This window comes from Castor canadensis, chromosome 2 (assembly GCF_047511655.1).
Source record: "Castor canadensis chromosome 2, mCasCan1.hap1v2, whole genome shotgun sequence".
Lineage (NCBI taxonomy): Eukaryota > Metazoa > Chordata > Mammalia > Rodentia > Castoridae > Castor > Castor canadensis.
Window position 1 is genome coordinate 1,240,941 of NC_133387.1, and position 18,603 is coordinate 1,259,543.

General features: G+C 49.4%; 1 protein-coding gene across 3 annotated transcripts in view; it reads left to right on the forward strand.

Moving 5' to 3' along the window:
• The window catches only part of Ptprn2 (protein tyrosine phosphatase receptor type N2), a 711,256-nt gene that overhangs the window by 633,561 nt on the left and 59,092 nt on the right, over window positions 1-18,603 (forward strand). For all 3 annotated transcript variants that reach the window (XM_074059905.1, XM_074059913.1, XM_074059920.1), the window contains one exon: window positions 16,387-16,534. In XM_074059905.1, coding sequence (XP_073916006.1) covers window positions 16,387-16,534 — 148 coding nt within the window. The remainder of the gene's footprint in view (window positions 1-16,386; window positions 16,535-18,603) is intronic.

An 18,603-nucleotide genomic window follows, 5' to 3' on the forward strand; every position in this document is an offset into this window, starting at 1 on the left:
ATGGCCCCACACAAACCCTGGTTTTACATACAGAAAGCTGCTTTGCTGTGCCCCCTCCTGCTAGGACCTGAACGGCTGCAGGCCACATGTCTCTGCTTGAATTGTCACTTTCCTCTTCACTTTGGATCCCTGAAGACACTCCTTGGTTTTGTGAATGGCTGACTGAGCCATTTGTCCAGCATTTCTAGATGTCTTGTAGAGGAAGACATGTTGGATTATCTCATTCTTCATATCACTAGAAACAGACTCAGTGAAAATTACACAAAGGAGGAACTGCACTGCTGTTTAATAATTTCACATCCTATCGACAACTGTTTCTGAGAACCACTTTTATGTTCTGTGTAATAAAGACAGACATCTCACAGGTGGCCACCTGTAATCAGAGAAAGCCAAGCAGTGACTGCAGTCGGCCTGGTTCCCACACTCACCCTTCTGGATTCAGCAAAGGGATCTCCTTGCCTCAGGAAGCACCTGCAGACCTGAGCCCAAAGCCAGCCATCTGTAGATGTGCCGTGCGCTGACATGGGCCTAGCTCAGTGAGCAGGTGAGCGACCTCTAAATGCACATGGCACTGGCCTTGGGGACATTCCGGGTCTCATGGCTTGCTGTAACAGTGAAGACAAGACAGCTGTTAGGAGGAGTAAGGTAGAGCCAAAGAACAGGAGGACATCTGGTAGCCACCCACTCTTCCGTCACACATCACACCTAGAGAGTGTGCCCGGTGTGCTTTGGGCAGCCCATAATATACATCATAGGTCTTAACTCTGTTTTCAGCCTATGATGAGAAAATACCTTGGGGGCGGGGCTTGTACTAGAGTTTGAACTCAGGGCCTTGTGGTTGTTAGGCAGGCTCTCTGCCACGGGTTTGCCTTTGAGACAGAGGCTCACGCTGACGTTCCCAAAGCTTCCCTTGAACAGTGATCATCCTATCCTTGCCGCCCAAGTAGGTGGGACCACAGGCACGTGCCGCCGCTCCTGGCCCTTGGAAATACCTTTTGATAGATCAACACTCTTCGCTCTTCAGACTCCTCATCTGAAAGCAACTGAATGGCTATTGGGGTCAACTCTTAAATCCTAACCTCGGCTTTTGGTCTAGCACATTCGGCCATGTCACTTCCTAGGCAGGTCTGGGGAAGAGGAGGAGATGGCTGGACCTCTAGCTCCCTCCTTTTAGGCGGTGTGGTTAGGAGTTGATGACGCAGTCTTGAGTCTCGGATGAACTTGTACCGCTTTTGTTTCCTTACTCTTGGTTTGCCTGGTGAGGAGTATACAACCTGTTAGTTTTGTGAAGGTAAAAATCAAAACATTCCTTCAGTGAACACTTTGAGAATCTCTGCAGCTATTTTCTGATAAAGTCATATAGAACCCAGGTTCCCCACCTGCTTATGGGAGAGAAAATTGGCATCCCTGTCACTGTCTTGGTAACCTTCAGTGCCCTTGCTGGAATTCTTTCTCCTTCCTGAAAACTTCATCAGAAAACCGTAATGACTACATCACAGGCGCAGAATAGAAAGGGCTGCTCAGAAAGCCTGCTGCTTTGTAACCCAAGAGCCACTGTGCGTTGCTAAGCAACCATCCTCCCTGTTCCCTCTTCCCAAGGTTTCCCTGTTCCAACCACTGTCGTCATCCACAGAGTGGAAATGTCTCCTCTGAGCCTTTAGTTGGGTAATATGAAGGCACTGAGTCTTTGAGAGAATTTGCTCCTGTAATTGGACTTGGACTTGACCACTTGAATTTCATAGGTGACCATCAAGTTGAGGCGAGGTGGGCGGACGGCCATTTAAACAAATGAGTCTACTGCGACAGTATGCACTGAGATATTCCACAGCCACAGCTCAGGAGGAGCTCTTAAAGGTCCCCTCTGCGGTTGTGCTCCACGCGGTCCCCCGCTATGCAGGACCCCATGCACGTGGTCTGTGTGGGGACTGTTTCTTTCTTAGCCTTCCTTATCATTGTAAAGGGTCTTCCCAGGGCTTGTTATCTTAGAATTGCGTTTTCATGAGTGGTTGCTTTTATCTCTCACTCCCCTGCCTTTCCTATTAACTCTTTGGAATCCAAGGTTGGTTTATAACTGAATTTTCTACATTAATGGAATTTTAAAATAAAACATAGCTTAAAGTACATTTCATATGTCAAAGGGACATGGCTGAGGTTAGCGTCAAATGATTATTTGCTCATTTAATAAAGAATATTTATTAATTTATATTAATAAAAATTTGTTGTAAGACCAATTTTATTTGCAAATAAATCCTCTTCTCTTGTCTGGGTAAGTTATAAAGAGTAACTAAAAGTGCAGCTTCAGCCAGACAGCTTCCCTTCTGCATCCTGTCATTCTGGTCTCCCGTCCTCATTGCTCTCTGAGAAGGCATTAGCTTTCTTTGTAAAGGTAACACTGGTTCTGTGTTAAACTCTCTGTGGCCAAACTTTGCTTATCCAAATGGAAGGGGAGGATTTAGTTATTGCTAAGGGAGAGGGTTAAAAAGACAAGAAAAGAAGAAGGAGACGTTGAGCCATTTAGAATGACCGAGACTTCTCTTTGTCTAACGCGTAGTTTCTTCTAAAATGTTCAGGGTTTTTATCTGTGGAAAAATAAGGAATCCTAATAGCAATTATTTGTTCAATAAACAGCCATTTCCGGAATTCAAGCTTCCATGGGTGGATATTTTAAATTTTTAAAAGGCAGAAATCCATAGAAATATCATAAAATTGAATTATATTTTCTTTACACTTGTTTTAATTGAAGTAGCTGCAGACTGGTATTTAAAATCACCACATTGTCAATTTTTTTATTATTATTAAACTGTCAGCCAGCCAAAATTCTAAGAAAAAGAGAAACACACAAAAGATATTGTAAAGGCAGGTGGTCTGGATGAATCATGCTCCTTTCATTAACATATTTCCCTTATTAACTGTGTAATTAATTGTACATAGCCAAGGGAAGTCATGGAAATTGCATTTTGAGATGTATCAAAGCTGACTTAGGCTTCACACTTCCTTACAATTTACTATTAATGAAGCCTGAGATGGAGGCCTCAAATCTATAATTATTCCTTACCATTTGAATGACAAGCAAAGAATTCTATCAGCAGAGTTTTAAATGAAAGGGGATTAGCAGCTAATGTTGAAATTGTTAATCTTTCTTATGAAAATAATTTTGAAAAAATGTTTGAGCGGAAAGAGAAACTCAAGAAAAGCGTTTGCCGGTGAAATCGCTGGGTTTTGATGCCCCGTATGAATTTGTCTGTGTTTGACAGTGGGGTGCAAATATTTCGAAAATGAATGAATATTTGATGGGGTCCAGAGCTTCTCATGCATTCTGGGAATGGATTATGCAACATTCCCACATATCCTGGCTCAGGCAGGTCTGTACGCCAGCCAGAGAAAAGAGCTGAGGCTGGAAAAATTAAAAGATATGAAAATATGTCTTGAATTGCTTTGTGTCACAGAATAAAGGCAGCTTTATTCTCATGGCTCACCTGCCTGTAGATAATGAGCACTAAATGTCATTAAAGAAAACCATTACTGAAACACTGGTGTCCATTTGTCCAAACCTCATCAGCAACATGGCTGCTGCTCACTGTCTCCCATGCCTGTCCAGAGGGATGAGAATGAGACATGGGCTCAAATCCTTGTTTCTGACACATGTCACCAGTGTGCCACCCTGGGGCTCCAAGTCAGAGACCATGGAGCAGTTCCACACTTGCAGGACATAGGTGGCGGGCCTGTGCCCTTCATCCACCCAACAGGTACTTGTGTACCTCTAGGACGTGCCAGGCCCGTGTCAGATAGTGAAGATGGTAGAGCCTTAAACACGCCTTCAATTTACTTCTTGGCCTTCTGGTTTTCCCGTGGAATTGGTGGCACTTGACTGAAATGCCAAGTCCATGGCATGACTGGCAGAGCCCCAAGCAGTGCAGACCAGAGGAAGGCAGTTGCTATGTCCCCAGCAGCTCAGGGCCTGTTTGTGCCATTCTCCCTGAGCCTGTGGCAAGTCCATGTGGGCTGGGCTCCATGTCCTGCTGGAGAGATGCACTGAGTCGTCACGGACCTGGGGCTCTGCTGGGTCTTCAGAAAGTTCTAGATCCCCTTGTGCCCAGAGAGGACAAGAGATGACCATGGGTAACACACATGTGCGATTGATTCTCGTTTCCTAAAAATTCTTGTTTTCTCAAGGCCTGATCTGTCCTTGGTCTCAATCTGAATACGTTTTAATGGACTGGAGCCCTGTGGTCTGCTCCAACTTAGGAATCTTTGACTATTTTGTGCCATCAGCAACCAGTCCTTGGCTGCAGTAGGAACTTCACAGCTGGAACCCAGGTGGTCTGAAAGCACAACACGGTATTCCCCACCATCGGGGACCGGCTGGTTTTAATACATCGATAACATGATGTGTGTGTTTGTGGGTGAGCACTGTGTGCCCAGATCGCTTAATTGGGGATAAGTATATCAAGATATTCCAGGCTACCTTTCTACGCTATCTTGAGCAAACTTACTTTCAGTGAGGTTGTGACAGTGGAGAAAATGGAAGCTAGCCAGAGCTACCAGACATCTGAATGTTTTGAAATATATCAGGGTCACTGATAGGTTTCTTTCTGATTTTTGTCCAGGCTTCCAACTTCAGGTAAACTAAGACCTTGTTTCTGGTGGTCCTGGGATTTGAACTCAGGGCCTCACACTTGCTAGGTAGGCACTCTACCTGTTGAGCCACTCCACCAGCAAGGCTTTATTTCTTAGGTTGACTCTTCTAGATTGTTCCTTGCTGTAGCTGCACAAAGCGTAGTTTAAACAATAACAAAGGTTTTTTTCTTTTTTTGCAAACTCAAGGGGTACAGAAATTTTAGTAGTATAAGGAAAAATGAGTTGGATAATTTGACTAAAACCCTCTCCTTTGCTCTTCTGGCAGTTCTGCCCCCAGGGCGCACACCCTGCCATTTCTCCTGCCTCTGCCTCCACTGGTTGGGTAGCCTCCAGCACCGAGTGAGCTCTCCCATGGCTTCCCCTTGCCCTTAAAACAAACTTCTGGCTCCTCATCCCCAAGCCCCAGTTCCCCGTGACCTGGCCCCGAGCTCTGCTCTGCCTCCCCTCCACCTCTCCAGCTAGTCCCTCTTTGGAGGGTTCCAAACCTGCCCCACCAGGGACTCTTAGCCTTACTGCGCCCTTTCTGAGACCACACGCTGCACTTTTCAGGCTCCTTTCTGTCTTTCAGGAAGGAGCTCCGAGTCACTCCCTAAACGCTCTCCTGGGTCCTCCCCCAGCCCAGCCCCGTGCCTCACATCTCTGGGATCACTGCTTACTGTTACCTGAAGTCATCTTGCTGATTCTGTTCGTTTGTGTGTCTGTGGACTCTCCTCCAGCTAAGGAAACCCCCTGGGGTTGGACGGCTGAGGTCAGGGTGCCGTGCATCCTGGGCTCATAGGATGTGCGAGCTAGTTGAACAGAAATGACTGACAGCCAGCAGGTGGGCAGGAACCACTGGGAGAACCCACTCCTTGTTCTCTCCCTTAAGATGAGGCAGTGGCAGGGCCTCTCTCAGCTTGTCAAGCAAACCTCTGTGCCCTGAATTTAAATATTAATAGTTGTGCATTTCTGGAAAATGCAGTGTGATTCCCTTAATTATTTTCCATTTCTTACAAGTATTCATCTTTGTATTTTACCAGTGTTCATATAACCTTAATTTTTAAGATGTTAAATAAGATAATAAGATTCATAAAATCGTTCATTTAAAATTCTTTGAGCTCCTCTGAGAATGACAGCCTGAAAATACAAAGTGGTGGTGTTGTCATCGCCACCAGAGGAGCAGAGCTGCTTTTCAGTCTTCCCGAGGGAGACCTCTGCCGCGCCCCCTACTCGCATCCCGAGTACAGCACTGCAAGGTCGCCCAGCAGAAAGCAGCCTGGCTGTGCAAAAGAACAGCCTCCCCTGCATGGTAAGAACAGGGGGTGAGGACCAACTTGCCCATTTCTTTAAAGTTTATTTATTAGAATGTTTCCAGGACAGAGCATTTGTCCATTAACATTTGCCCTCACTGCTTTAGCTGTAAATTTTTATAAAACTGTGATTTTCTTTTTCTGTAAATCTATAACATAGAGGCTACTGTAAGTCACAGACTGACCGATGATCACTGAGCCATTCAGAGCTCTGCTCACCTCCCCGTGGTGCTACTTGAAGATGACCCAGAGGGGCCTGGGCGCAGCTCAGAGGTAGCACTTACTTAGCATGTCCCCAGCCCAGCAAAACAACAAGATGACCAGGGGCTAGGTCAGCCATTCATGACTCCAGGGCACATCCTGCGGGTCATTTGAACATAAGAACATTTGGAATGCCAAAAGTCAAGGTTATACAGTAAAAAAAAAAAAAAAAATACACTAACTAAGCTTCCAGTTAATTTCTGTGGCATCAAGTTTAGCTAGCTTTTGTGTCATCCTAAATTGCTGCTCTGCAAAGACTTAGCCCTGTGCCGGTTCCTACACTAGAAGAAGGTATTGGAAAGAGGCGTGCTGTGGCTGTGACATCTGATTCAGGGAGAGGGGTTTCTCGTTATGTCATGTATTTTATTTCTCGGTCATGGGAAGGATTGTAATAGAGCACAGTTCAACAGTGTTCACGGTCTCAAAACTGGTGCGTAATACACTTCCTGTTTCCCCTTTGGGGCTGTGCTTTATCACCCGTCTTTTCCACCTTACCCGCACATCAGGACACTCACCTGGGGACTTTACCTGGAAGACTTCCCATTTTTCAGTGTTTCTGTACTACTCGAATGACTTCAAATTTCCATCCCTCCACAACATGAGGAAGGGGAGCACGCTTTTCAGCCACGTGAAGATGACATTGAGAATAGCTTCCAAGGTCACTGAGTTTACCAGGGTCCTCAGAGCAGGCGAGCACCAGCTGCAAAGCCTCCTGAGGAAGAACCTGAAAATGACACTGGCTCAGGGTATCGTGAGCAGAGCTCTCAGATCCCATACGAGGCGTTTTGCAGCCAGTTCCACCGGGACGAGGAAAGTTATTCCTGCAAACACCTGTGAGAATGCTTCAGCCTTAAAAATTCCAGGAAAGCAAGTTTTAAATGTGGTGGGAAGAACAAAGACCCCCTGGATGGCCTTTCATTTTTCTTCCTAATTCTTTGGTCCTATTCCTCCTTCCCAGGCTCTTAGAGAGAAGCCAAGGCTGAATTCCAGAACCTTGTTTGCTTTTCCCAGGGGAAGCTGCCGTGGACATGCCCACGGCTCTGAGGGGCTCGCCTGGCCCCTGCTTTGCACATAGCTGCTGTGCATTTTAAGTTCTGTGTTTGGAGGAACCAAAGCCATGCATGGTTTAACCGTTTTGCAAGATGAGTCAGTGCTGTCCCAAGTCTAAGAGCCCTGTGTGCTTGGGGCACGTGTGAAAGGAACAGGGTGGACGAGGAGGTGACCGCTCCCACTCCGCTGCTTTGCTTGGTGGCTTTTTATTAGTCAGATGGTAATTTGAAGACCATTGTGGGGTTCGTGGCTCTTGTTCCATGCACGTCTTTCCTGGACTAGGAAATAACAACCCGCCCTCTGATCACTTAACCATGTCTGTCCTTCCTTGGGTTAGCCTTACTTTAAATTTATAATTTCAGATATTTTACCATGCCTGCTGCATAACATTAATAAATGATATTTAAAATACGCCAGATGCAGCAGTCAATAGACAACAAACTGCCTTTTCTAACCAAGTGACTTGTTGTTCCCCAAATCTCTGCATCCATATATGCTAAGCCAAGACAGGCGACCTCTTCTGATTTCTCCTTTCATCTATTCCTATTTTTGCTTGGAATTCGACGTCTTACTTTTAGAGTTCACACATCTCACGTAAACATTTACCTTTAATGTGTTAGTGAAGACAGGTGACAGTGTTTATTTTTGAAAAAACAAGGGTCACCGTTTCCCCAGATGGCAGAGGGGCAGACCGTCTTCAAAAGCGTATCGCAGTGGTGACTTGAAACGCAGACCTGCGGTGTGGTCAAGAGGAAGGAAACGTAAATGGACCGTACTCGTCACTTTCACAGACGGTCTCGGCGTAACCAGTAAATTCAAGGGCTCTGCCGTGATGCGCACCAAGGGAAAGCAAGGGCCAGAGGCAGAGCTTCCTGCCACGGCTGCGTCCTCAGCACCGGCTTCTCCACAAGAGGCAGTGAGAGAGGGTGTCCTGGAACGTTTTCTACTTGTTCCGCCTCTGCGATCTGTGAGGACTTGCTGTAGCTGACACTGGTGGTCTTGGTATATCCCGAATAGAGTGGAGCAATTTTTTCCCTCCCTCCCTTCTTTCTAATCATGGTCTCACTATGGAGCCCCGGCTGGCCTTGATCTTGCAACCCTCCTGTCCCAGTCTCCTGAGAGCTGGGATTGCAGGCATGTGCCACTATGCCCAGCTCGTTTGACTTACTTTTAAGCGGCTCCCCATCCCTCCAGGTCTCACTATTGCATGTGAGGTGTTTACTTTCATTATCTTCTTTAATACTCATAGGAAATCTCAAACCTCCCAGCATCTCCCCCATCATGGCGAGGGCTCAGAGATGCCAAAACACCGTGCATGACATCTATGCCCTTTAATGGACTAAACCCAGCTGGTCCACCAGGCTTCATCCTGCCGCTGGACTTGGGTCTCCTGGAGCGTCCTGGCAGCTGGGACAACAGGAAGGTCATGCACGAGGGAGCCCCATGCCTGCGGCTGTGGTGGCATGATCCTCTCTGGGCCTCCCGGCCACTGTCCCAGCCTCGTAGGTGGCAGCGAGCTCCATGCTGCTGTCAGAGGTCAGCAGACGTGGCCCACGGAGCACAGTACGCTTGCTTTCTCTGTGAGTGACCCATGTCCACTTCCTACGGCAGCTTGTTGCCCGTGATGAAATACGGATCTTATTTTTAATAAATGGGGTTTTTCTTAGTGATCTCAGATTGGGATTCTTGGTGGTGACACCCATAAAATGGTGCTCATTGAACAGTCTCAGGACAGGACATGACCGTGGTCCGCAGTCAGAAGGACAGGAAGGGCTGCCTGCCACGCTGGAAATCAGCCATCCTTGTAAAACAGCAGTGTACTTCCACTTCATCTCTTAAACGAGCATTTCCCAAAAGTTCTTAAGATTACTTATGAAATATCTTCCTCATTAAAAAGTGTTAAACACGACTGGAGGTGTGGCTCAAGCAGTAGAGCGCCTGCTTTGCAACCATGAAGCCCTGAGTTCGAACCCCAGTCCCACCAAAAAAAAAAGTGAAAGTGGAGCGTGGTCCAGAAGAGCCTGGGGCACAGGCAAGAGCTCTGTTCACCTGTTCCTGTTAACACAGATGAGGAAATGGCCAGTCATTGGAAACACCCGTCCCTCATTCACAGGGCAAACCCCGGAGCTCTGCCCATGCTGGTGGTGGCATCGCTACCCTCAGGAACACAAAGACACATCACAGTGTGGCATGCCGTGACCGTCTCTCAGATGCTGCCTCAAGCTGTGGGCCTCTGCTGGCACCAGCGGCAACTCACCATGCTCGATTTTTATTTTGGCGTGGGGCGTCGGTACTGGGGTTTGAGCTCTGGGCCTCCTGCTTGCTAGGCAGATGCTCTGTCATTTGACCCTCACCCCCAGCCCTTTTTGCTTGTTATTTTCAGAGGAGCTGGCCTTGGACCTTGATTCTCCTACCTACCCACCCTGCGCAACTGGGATTACAAGATGCACACCACCATACCTGGCTTATTGTCCAGATAGAAGCTTGCTAAGTTTCTGCCTGCACTGGTCTCAAACCACAATCCCCCCAAGTCTGTACCTCCTGAGTGGCTGGGATTAGAGGCATGAGCCACCATACCCAGCCTTTCACTTTCCTTAAGTAAAAGGCTAATAACTAACTGTCCCTCATCTGTGGTTCTTCCACAGTCAGGTCACAGAATACAGAGGACACCAAAAGAGTACTGTTCCTGCCTCAGCCTCCTGCGTGTTGAGCTTATAGGCAGGTACCAGCATGCCTGGCTCCAACTCCTTTTTCTAATGAAAAGCTGGGGGCCACCAGCACCATGCTCCATTCGTACTCCCGTTATGGCCCACAGAGTACATACCCTGTGCTGATCAAGCTGGCCGTCAAAACTGCCTTTGGAAATGTGTACTCAGGTTCCCATTCTATACACTAGGATTCTCGCGTAGAAGTACATTAGGGATCGGTGAGATCAGACGGTTTGCCTGACAGCACATAGCCAAAACATAGCCACCTGAGGGCCCAAACCCTTTCTGCCTACCTCGACATTAAGTCCTTCGGAATCAAGCCCAACACCTTCCCTATTTTCTTAGCGCCCCATCCAGCCCAGGAGAAGCTCCGAGAGGTCTGCGAAGGCTTTGTGTGTGTGACGGGCTCTGCAGAGAGAGTATCCTGGCTTCTCTAACAGAGTCCCATCCTGTTGCAGAGTGGCTTTGAGCCCCATGTTCCTAGAAATCACCTCCCTGCCCTCAGGGTTGACAACTGGACCAGAAAACAGTGCAAGAACATTGGGCTACAATAACTCACCATGGACACATGCTCCCTTCTTTCTGGTAGTAACACTTCTGTTACTCCGTGCTGTGTAGACGGATGCCATTAACCGTGGAAGCCAGCTGGTTTGAGTGACGCACAGAGACCGTGTGCTCAGAAAGTCATCCTGCAGCATACAGTCTTCATGGCCAGAAACTGCTCTTTTTTCATCATCTCTGAACAGACTGAGGGAGTGGAAGGGAAGGAGATCCGAGGTGTGCCGGAAGGACAGGGGCAGAAGTCACAGAAAGGCCCTGGAGGAGAACCATGGATTGAGCTAATCTCCTAACAAATAGGCCTTCAGAAAGCAATGAGGTCATCCTGAAGGGCAAAGGCTCAAAGGCAAGGTCACCCTCGGCTACTGAGGACACTAACGCCATGTGGCCTGGTCAGCGTCACACAGTGCGTGTTGGCTGCAGACTTGGAAACCCCGGGCTTTGCTCACGAATGGTTTTGTTTGGTTGGTTTCTGCAGCACTGGACCTTGAGTGTGCTAGGTAAGCAAGTGCTCTCCCTTTAAGCCCCAGTCCCAGGATGGTTTGATCTGGGCCCAGTCTCTTACATGAGCATGCCAAGTGCAAACCTCAGAACTGTGGGAGCACAAGGGGGTGGGACCATCCCACTCAGAGCCCATCTGGAATCAGCTGTCATCAGACGCCCTCACTGGAGTTCAAAAATACTCCAGTGCTATCCCAAGGTCTAGCCATGAACCATTCAGAACCCAAAATGTCAAGAGTAGAGTGAGCAACTCTCACAGATTAAGTGAGCCTGAAAGATTGAGACTGCTGTCAACCAGTCCCTAAGAACGGAGGACAGCCACCAAAATCAGGCCACGCATTCTGGGGGAGCCCTCGGGTACCACACGCCCGCTCCCCTGTACTTAGACCGCAGAGCCACGGTGCAGTGGGAGCGGCGTCCTCAGCTGACTCTCTGCTCATCCTGTGCCGTCTAACTAACAAACACTTCCACACAGAGGCGCTGATGGAGTGCCCAGACGGGGACCGTGGCAAGTGCGTGCTGGTGCAAGACAGTCCCCAAATGCCAGGGGCCCACCACCCATGGAGGGCCCAGTCCTAGCTGCACAAGCGGCAACTTGAGTTGTATCTCAAAGGAGGGCACCTGTGGGTCCCCGTCATGTGCACAAGTCACAGAAGGTGCTGAGCCAGCTGAGGAGGCTGGAGAGGAGCCCAGCCCTCCTGGTTGTTGTACCACGAGGAAGGGTTAAGGCTTTAAATCCAGAATCACTGAGAAGAGCTTTCTGGACCATTACCACCCATCTAAATTTGTAAGCTTGGCCCTAAAATTGGCCCTGCCATGTGGAACCACCCATTAGGCCCAAGTTTGAAGATGTTTCTGAATAACCCGGGATGGAGGAGGGCAAGGGGAAGTGTATAACAAGATATTCAAACTATTATTGTGGAAAATGCTTCCAAGTTCCAGAGGATCTGAGGAGAACGTTTCTGGGTTCCCATCGATATGAAATTTTGATCTGTAATACAGATGAATCCCGGGAATCTCCAGATTAGCAGTAATCATTCAACAAACAATGTTTGTGTGCCACTGCACCTGCCCCCAAGTGACTGGTGCACAGTCCTCACCCAGAAAAAATGATCTCACAAGAGGACTGAGAGCCTGGAGGCCACAGTTAAAATGCAGAGCAGAGGTGGTTAATGGTGCCATATAGGAAGTGTTTGGTGTAGGGCCAGGGTTATAGGAGAGGAAGGTCATGGCATGTCCCAATAGACAGAGCTGGTGTTGAGCTAGACCTCAAAGTCTGGGTGGATTCATTGCAGCAGTCACCAGGAGCCAAGCGTACAAGAGGCTGATGGGGAAGAGGCAGTAGGAAGAGGAGTCTTACGGGGGTAGAAAACCATGAGTTCGTGAAATGGAATTTGGACAAAGGACAGTGCTCGTCTAAGCACCTTTGCAGCTTTTGAAATACATCATCATACTTTGCACCAGACATACAGTAGACCCCATTAACCACAGTTTACTTTCTGAGGTTGCAGCTACCTGCTGTCAACCTTTGTCTGAAAATATATAGACAATTCCAGAAATAAACTATTTAAAATTTTTAGATTACATGAGTAGCAGAAGGTAACTCAAGCCCTTCCAGTCCATCCTGCTTGGGATGTGAATTGTCCATTCGTCCAGTGTATCCACTATGTATCCACTACCCTCCCATTAGTCACTGAGTAGCCATCTGTTACTAGATCACTGTCACTGTTTCATAGAACTTGTGTTCAGGTAACCCAAATTCTACTTATTAATGGCTCCAAAGGGCAAGACAGTGATACTGTCGGTTACAATACGCCAAAGGGAAGCAGGAAGTTCATCCTTTAAGTGAAAAAGTAAAAGTTCTCAAACCAAGAAAAGAAAAAAAAAAAATCCCATGCTCAGATGACTAAGATCGTGGAACTTGGAGTAAGGTCAGTGCTGTCATGCACACAGGAGGGCACGTGTGGTAAGTTGTCAGCCTCTCACTGTGCCTACTTTATAAAAGGAGCTTTCTCGCAGGTCTGTGTGTGTAGCAAAAGGCTTACTGTATATAGAGTCCTGCACTACCTACAGTTTCAGGTACCCACCGGGGGTCTTGGAAAGCATCCCCTGCAGGGAAGAGGGACTGTGTGAATCTGGTCACTGTCAGGAAGGAGCCAGAAAGCTGGAGCGATGACAGGGACACTGTGGCCACTGCCCGTGGCCGTGGGGCAGGACTGACTAACTTCTGTGGGATCCAGTCTCCTCCACAGAAAATACAAGCCTCATATCTGCATCTTTGCATCAGCAAGATGACCAGCAAGAGTCTATGATAGTGAGAATGGTCAAAGCTTACCGCAAAGTAGCCAGCACTAAAGAGTCTCCACCAAGAAGGGTGGCGTCTCCCCACGCCTTAGTCTGCTATCTTCATTATTGTCTCGATTTTCTCATCTTTTCTGTCTGTTGTTATTTATGAAACAAAAACATTGCAAGTTTTTAAAAACTGAGCCCCTCCCCACCCCTCACACGTGTACTTACACTGGAAACGCAAGTGTTCAGGTGACCGTCTTCAAACACCTCGGGCTGAATGCCCACTGTGGGGTGAGCGTGAGTGCTGCTTAATTCCGTGTAAATTTGCCTAAGGATTCCAGGCGCTGGCAGTGCTGAGCACGTATGGTTCCCACTGCTTTTCCTTGACGAGCGGCTGCAGTGCCAAGTTAACCACGGCACTTTTTGGGTTTGCTTCTATTGGTTAAAATGTGCTGTTTCACCACAAGGGCCAGGCTTCCCCACAGACTCTCAGATAAGAAGCATCTATCCCACAACTCGATAGAAGACCTCTAGGATGTGGCTGGAGAAATTGCATCACTTCAATACAACGAACAATGTTCCATAAAAACATTAATAGAGCTAGGCACACACCTACAGCTACTCAGGAGCCGGAGGCAGGAAGATCATGAGTTCAAGGCCAGCCCAGGCAAAGTTAGTGAGCTCCAACCTCAGAAACAAAAGGGCAGGGACTGTCACCCGAGTGGCAGATTGCCTTCCAGCATTTGCGAGGCCCTGGGTTCTATCCGCAATTCCAGGACAAAAAAGGACAAATACAGATCAAACTGAGATGTACAGAAAAGCACAGAGGGCCTAGTGACCTGGCAGGCATGAGCTGAGGGAATGAAAGATGCATCTTGGGTTTAATGTAATCATGCTTGTCTGCGGATGACGCAGTTCTCAAATCTCCTCCTCTTCCCTCCCTCCCGGCTTGCGGAACAGGGACTTAGATTTCTTCCCGTAAATTTAGAGATTCGGGTGAATCTCTAAATTTCACCTCCCGTAGTGAAAATGGATGATACCCAAAGTCCTGTGCAGACAAGGCCTGCGAGTGGATTAAACCCGATGGGCCAGTGTCTCAGAATCCATCGTGTTTTACCATCCTTCATCGTGGTGGGTTTCACGGAGTGCTTTCCAAAGGAAAGCCAGGGTCAGGATCACCGTGCAGGAGCCATGGGTGCCTGTCAGCTAGCCAGCGTTTCCACAAAACTCAAGTACCTCATTGTGCTAAAATATTTGCCTATTAGGAAAACTGTGTCACAAAAACATGTATTCCATGTGCCGTAATGACTGTCACCAAGGAAAACAGTGACATGACATCCTCCAGCTGGAGCCATTTGAACTTCACTGCATTTCTTAACTCGGCATCTCCATGGGATGCTGGCTGCACCCTGGAGGGACCAGAGGGCTGCCGGGGTGCGCCCCGCACTGGGAAAGCAGAGGAGCTTGTGAGGTGTGCTGCGGAGGCTGGAGGCGTACAGCCCTGTACCCGCCCTGCACCTCACAGCTGGGCCTGTGCATCCTCCCAGACCAGGGGGCTTAGAGCTGATCCCTGGGGCACAGGGCCTGTGGGAGGCAGACCAGCAAGGCAGAGCTGGTGTCTGTGGGTGCATCCAATGAGCTTTGGTCAAAACATCAAGGAGCCAGACACTGGTCTAAGGGACCAGTTTCTTCCTTCCCCGTCCTTGCACGCTCTTGGGGGCCGTCAGGTACCGGATACTTTACACTAAGGGGTTGTGTGTGTTCACATGTGTACATGCTTTATTTTCTCGTGAGGACACACTTGAAAACTTGTGTGGGTCTGACATGGCAATGTGTTGCAGAATGGGACCACTACTTCCTGTGGATGCAAAGTCACAGCCGGGCTGGTCCTCTGAGAAGCTTTGCCTCAAGGTCTAGGCCGGTGGTGCTGACCACACAGTGTCCTTTGTGGCACAGAATGTTCAGGGGCCCTTGTGTCCTCAGCCACTTCTGGTAATCTGTAAACACAAGCAAGGGCCAGGGAAAGTAAGATCAGAACCTTTGCCTCCAGGGGTTTTGTTTGGTTAATGCTGGAGCTGCTGAGCCTTTGCACAGATTAGCCTAGCCCAGTCTGCAGTGCACCCAGCATTGTCAGAATCGGGTGCAATTTTAAGAAAAATGGCTTCTGTGTGCACACACATGGGATCAAGAGACAGGCCCACCAAGGGGTCACCTGAGCGCCCTGGCACTGGGATTAAACAGGTGGATTTCCAGAGGCCTATCTAGCACCCTTGTCTTAACGTGTTTTGTGCACATTAACCACACCATAACCATGTGCACACCATGCTTGTGCCAGGTGAGATGTTGGCATCCATGCTCAGGTGTGTGAATGGGGAGACACAGCCACCTGGTGTCACAGAGTGGAAGAGGTCTTGGCCCCACCCTGGAGGGTCTCTCGAGCGGTGGGGTTTCTACATCTCCTGACAAGCTTTCTGACTTGATTGAATAAATAAAGTGCTGTTCAAATATATTGTTTATTCAGGTAAATAATTTCAAGGATTCACCGCCATGCCGCCCTGCTAGTAACCAGAGATTCCCTTAGGAAGGGCACAAGAAGGTGGAAGACTTGTGATACAAACCTCTATTTAATGAGAAGCCTTCTCAGCCTCAGGTTTTTTAAGCATCCACAGCTGTTTTCTCCCTGGGCCGCTTTAACTGTCCTGTTCTTCTTTGCTGTGGGAAGACTATTCTCAAGGGTGTTTCAGGTGCCGGGCACACCTCAGGCTGCCCCGCTCACGATCCTCTATGACTCCCACTGTCAGGTCTCAACATCTCCACCAGACAGTTTGGCCTGGTTGGTCACATGGGGTCCAATGTGGGTACGTCTTTCTTCCCCAGCAGTTCACCCTGGCTCCAGAGTGGACTTCAGGATTTAGTTCTCGATGCCCAAGCTCAGCCCCCAAGTGAGCACCTCACACACACCTTGAGCCTCAAACAAAAGATGGGAGCACGTCGCTGTGTCCTGTGCATCCGGCAGGTCTGTGTTCTCATCAGACCTGGCACGAGCCAGCCCTGCCTCACACATGCGTCCTGACTCTGTGTCTCCCTTTCAGGCCTACATGGAGGACCACCTGAAGAACAAGAACCGGCTGGAGAAGGAATGGGAGGCGCTGTGTGCCTACCAGGCAGAGCCCAACAGCTCGCTCGTGGCCCAGAGGGAGGAGAACACGTCCAAGAACCGCTCCCTGGCTGTGCTGACCTGTACGTACCCAGCCTCGGTGTCCTGGCGGGGGGGAGAGGGGATGGATTACAGGCAGGTGTGAGCTACACCTACCTGAGGCTTCTGTTTTCACTACCCTGTCCTCAACAGCCTGCAGAGCCTCTCTGCCCCACCCCTCCGGCTGCAGACCTATGCCCACAGTTCTGGTCACTCTCTGGGAGCCACCCCCTCCTAAATAACTTGGAGCTGGTCTCTTCTTTCGATCCAGTGGCAGAGTCCTGAGGACGTGGGTTGGGGGCACACGAGCCCTAGTGAGACCAGCTCTCTGGCTCTCTGCTTCTGTGTGGGGCCTCCCGGACCGGTTCTCCTTCCACACTTGGGCTCACACTGCGTCTGAGCCGTGGGCAGCGTGGACTGGGTGCAGTAATAGCACGGTGTTCACATGTCCCAGGCACAGCAAGAATCTGGTAGCCAACCTTACTGAGGATCTCCTCTCTAGCTAGGTGTCACTGCCAAAGAACAGAGACATGAAAAGTCCTGAGCAACTTGGGTGGAAGAGGGGCGCATCTCGTACCACACACACACAGGGTGTGTTAGGTGGGCCTGGGGTGGGGAACAGACCCCAGGAAAGCTTTTGGGCTTTGACTAACATTTGAGCCCACTTGAGGGGTGAAGAGGCCCCAGGGGACTCTGTAACCACAATTTCAGATGTAAAAAGATAGTCACCAAACACTGTCATCGTGAGTAATGAAGGCTGTGTGCCTGAGACACTCGGCTGCATACAGAGTGGCAGGGCCTCTGCTTCTGTGGGGTCTGAGGGTGTCCACCCCAACAGCTCCAGTCAGGCCTAGAGGTGCCCCTACAATTCTCAAATGTGAGCAAGTGAACTTTGCCAGCTCACATTTTTGAGAACACAACAAAGCCACACAGATTTCAGCTCAACATCACATGGCAGGCAAGACTGGAATCCACAGTGGCGAGGTCTTCTGTCACCTCCCCCCCCCACAGCCTTTGTAGCACCCCGGGCTGCTTGGGCTCCACCACTACCGCCACAGTCCTTTTCAGCCTACCTCCTTTCTGGCCCCCTGGAATAAATGCAGTCCCACTCCTGCGTGTGAAGTTTTTCTAACTATTAGTTGGGTTTGGGCCACCCCACCCCACCCTCGCCCCCGACGTCATGGGGTCTGAAGGTGTCACCCCAACAGCTCTAGCCAGAAGCTGTTGTGTTTTATAGGTTGTAAGTCTAGATAAAAAGCAAAACACAGTACATCCAGTTGACTAACAGGTGTAGGTTAAGCACCTACAGTGTGCCGGGCTACGCCCATGCTGGGAGGCCTAATAGAGCAGTGATGGCCACTGTCCTCAAAGAGGAGCTGGGGTGGGGAAGGAGAAAGAAGAAGAGGGACAGGCTGGTGATGGGAGGGAGGCATCCACCTGGGCATTGGAAGATGACATGGTAGAGCACCTACCCAGCAAGCACGAGGCCCCAAGTTCAAACCCCAGTGCCGCCAAGAAAAATGATGAGGTGGTTTGGAGCGCCACCTGAGCAACAGGCTGTGGTCCTGGACTATTAGGTCTTCGTGGAAAATACTGAAATCCAGAGCCTGGTCCTCTGAGGATGGCTCCTTGCTCTCCCCTCCCTGTGTGAGAGCTGGACACAGGGCAGCATCTGGGCTATGATGTCCCTCTGTGCATACCTCTGGGCTCTATCTGTGCTGTGCCACCAGGCTTCAGGGGTGAGGAACTTGGTCGTGGCCAGGTGTCCTGTACTTGGAAGCAGAGACACCTTGGTCCCAGCAGCAGCTGGCACCACTGTAGTGGTCATGGGAGGACCAGGGACTCTTGTGTTCTCTGTGTGGTGAACTGTGGCCCTGCCTGGTCCACGCCAGAGCAAGGCCAAGATGGGGGAGTGCTTCCAGAAGCGCCCGGAACGTGACTGGTGCTGCCTCCCTGGGTCCAGGCATGATGTTCAGCCACACCGGGTGTGAAGTGCCTGGGTTCTGGAAGGTGAAAGGTCATACGGGAGAGGCAGAGGCAGCAGGTGGAGCAGCCGCAGACACAAGCATTTCCTGAGTCCCTGGTTTGTGTGTGGCCTCTGCTCTCCACACTC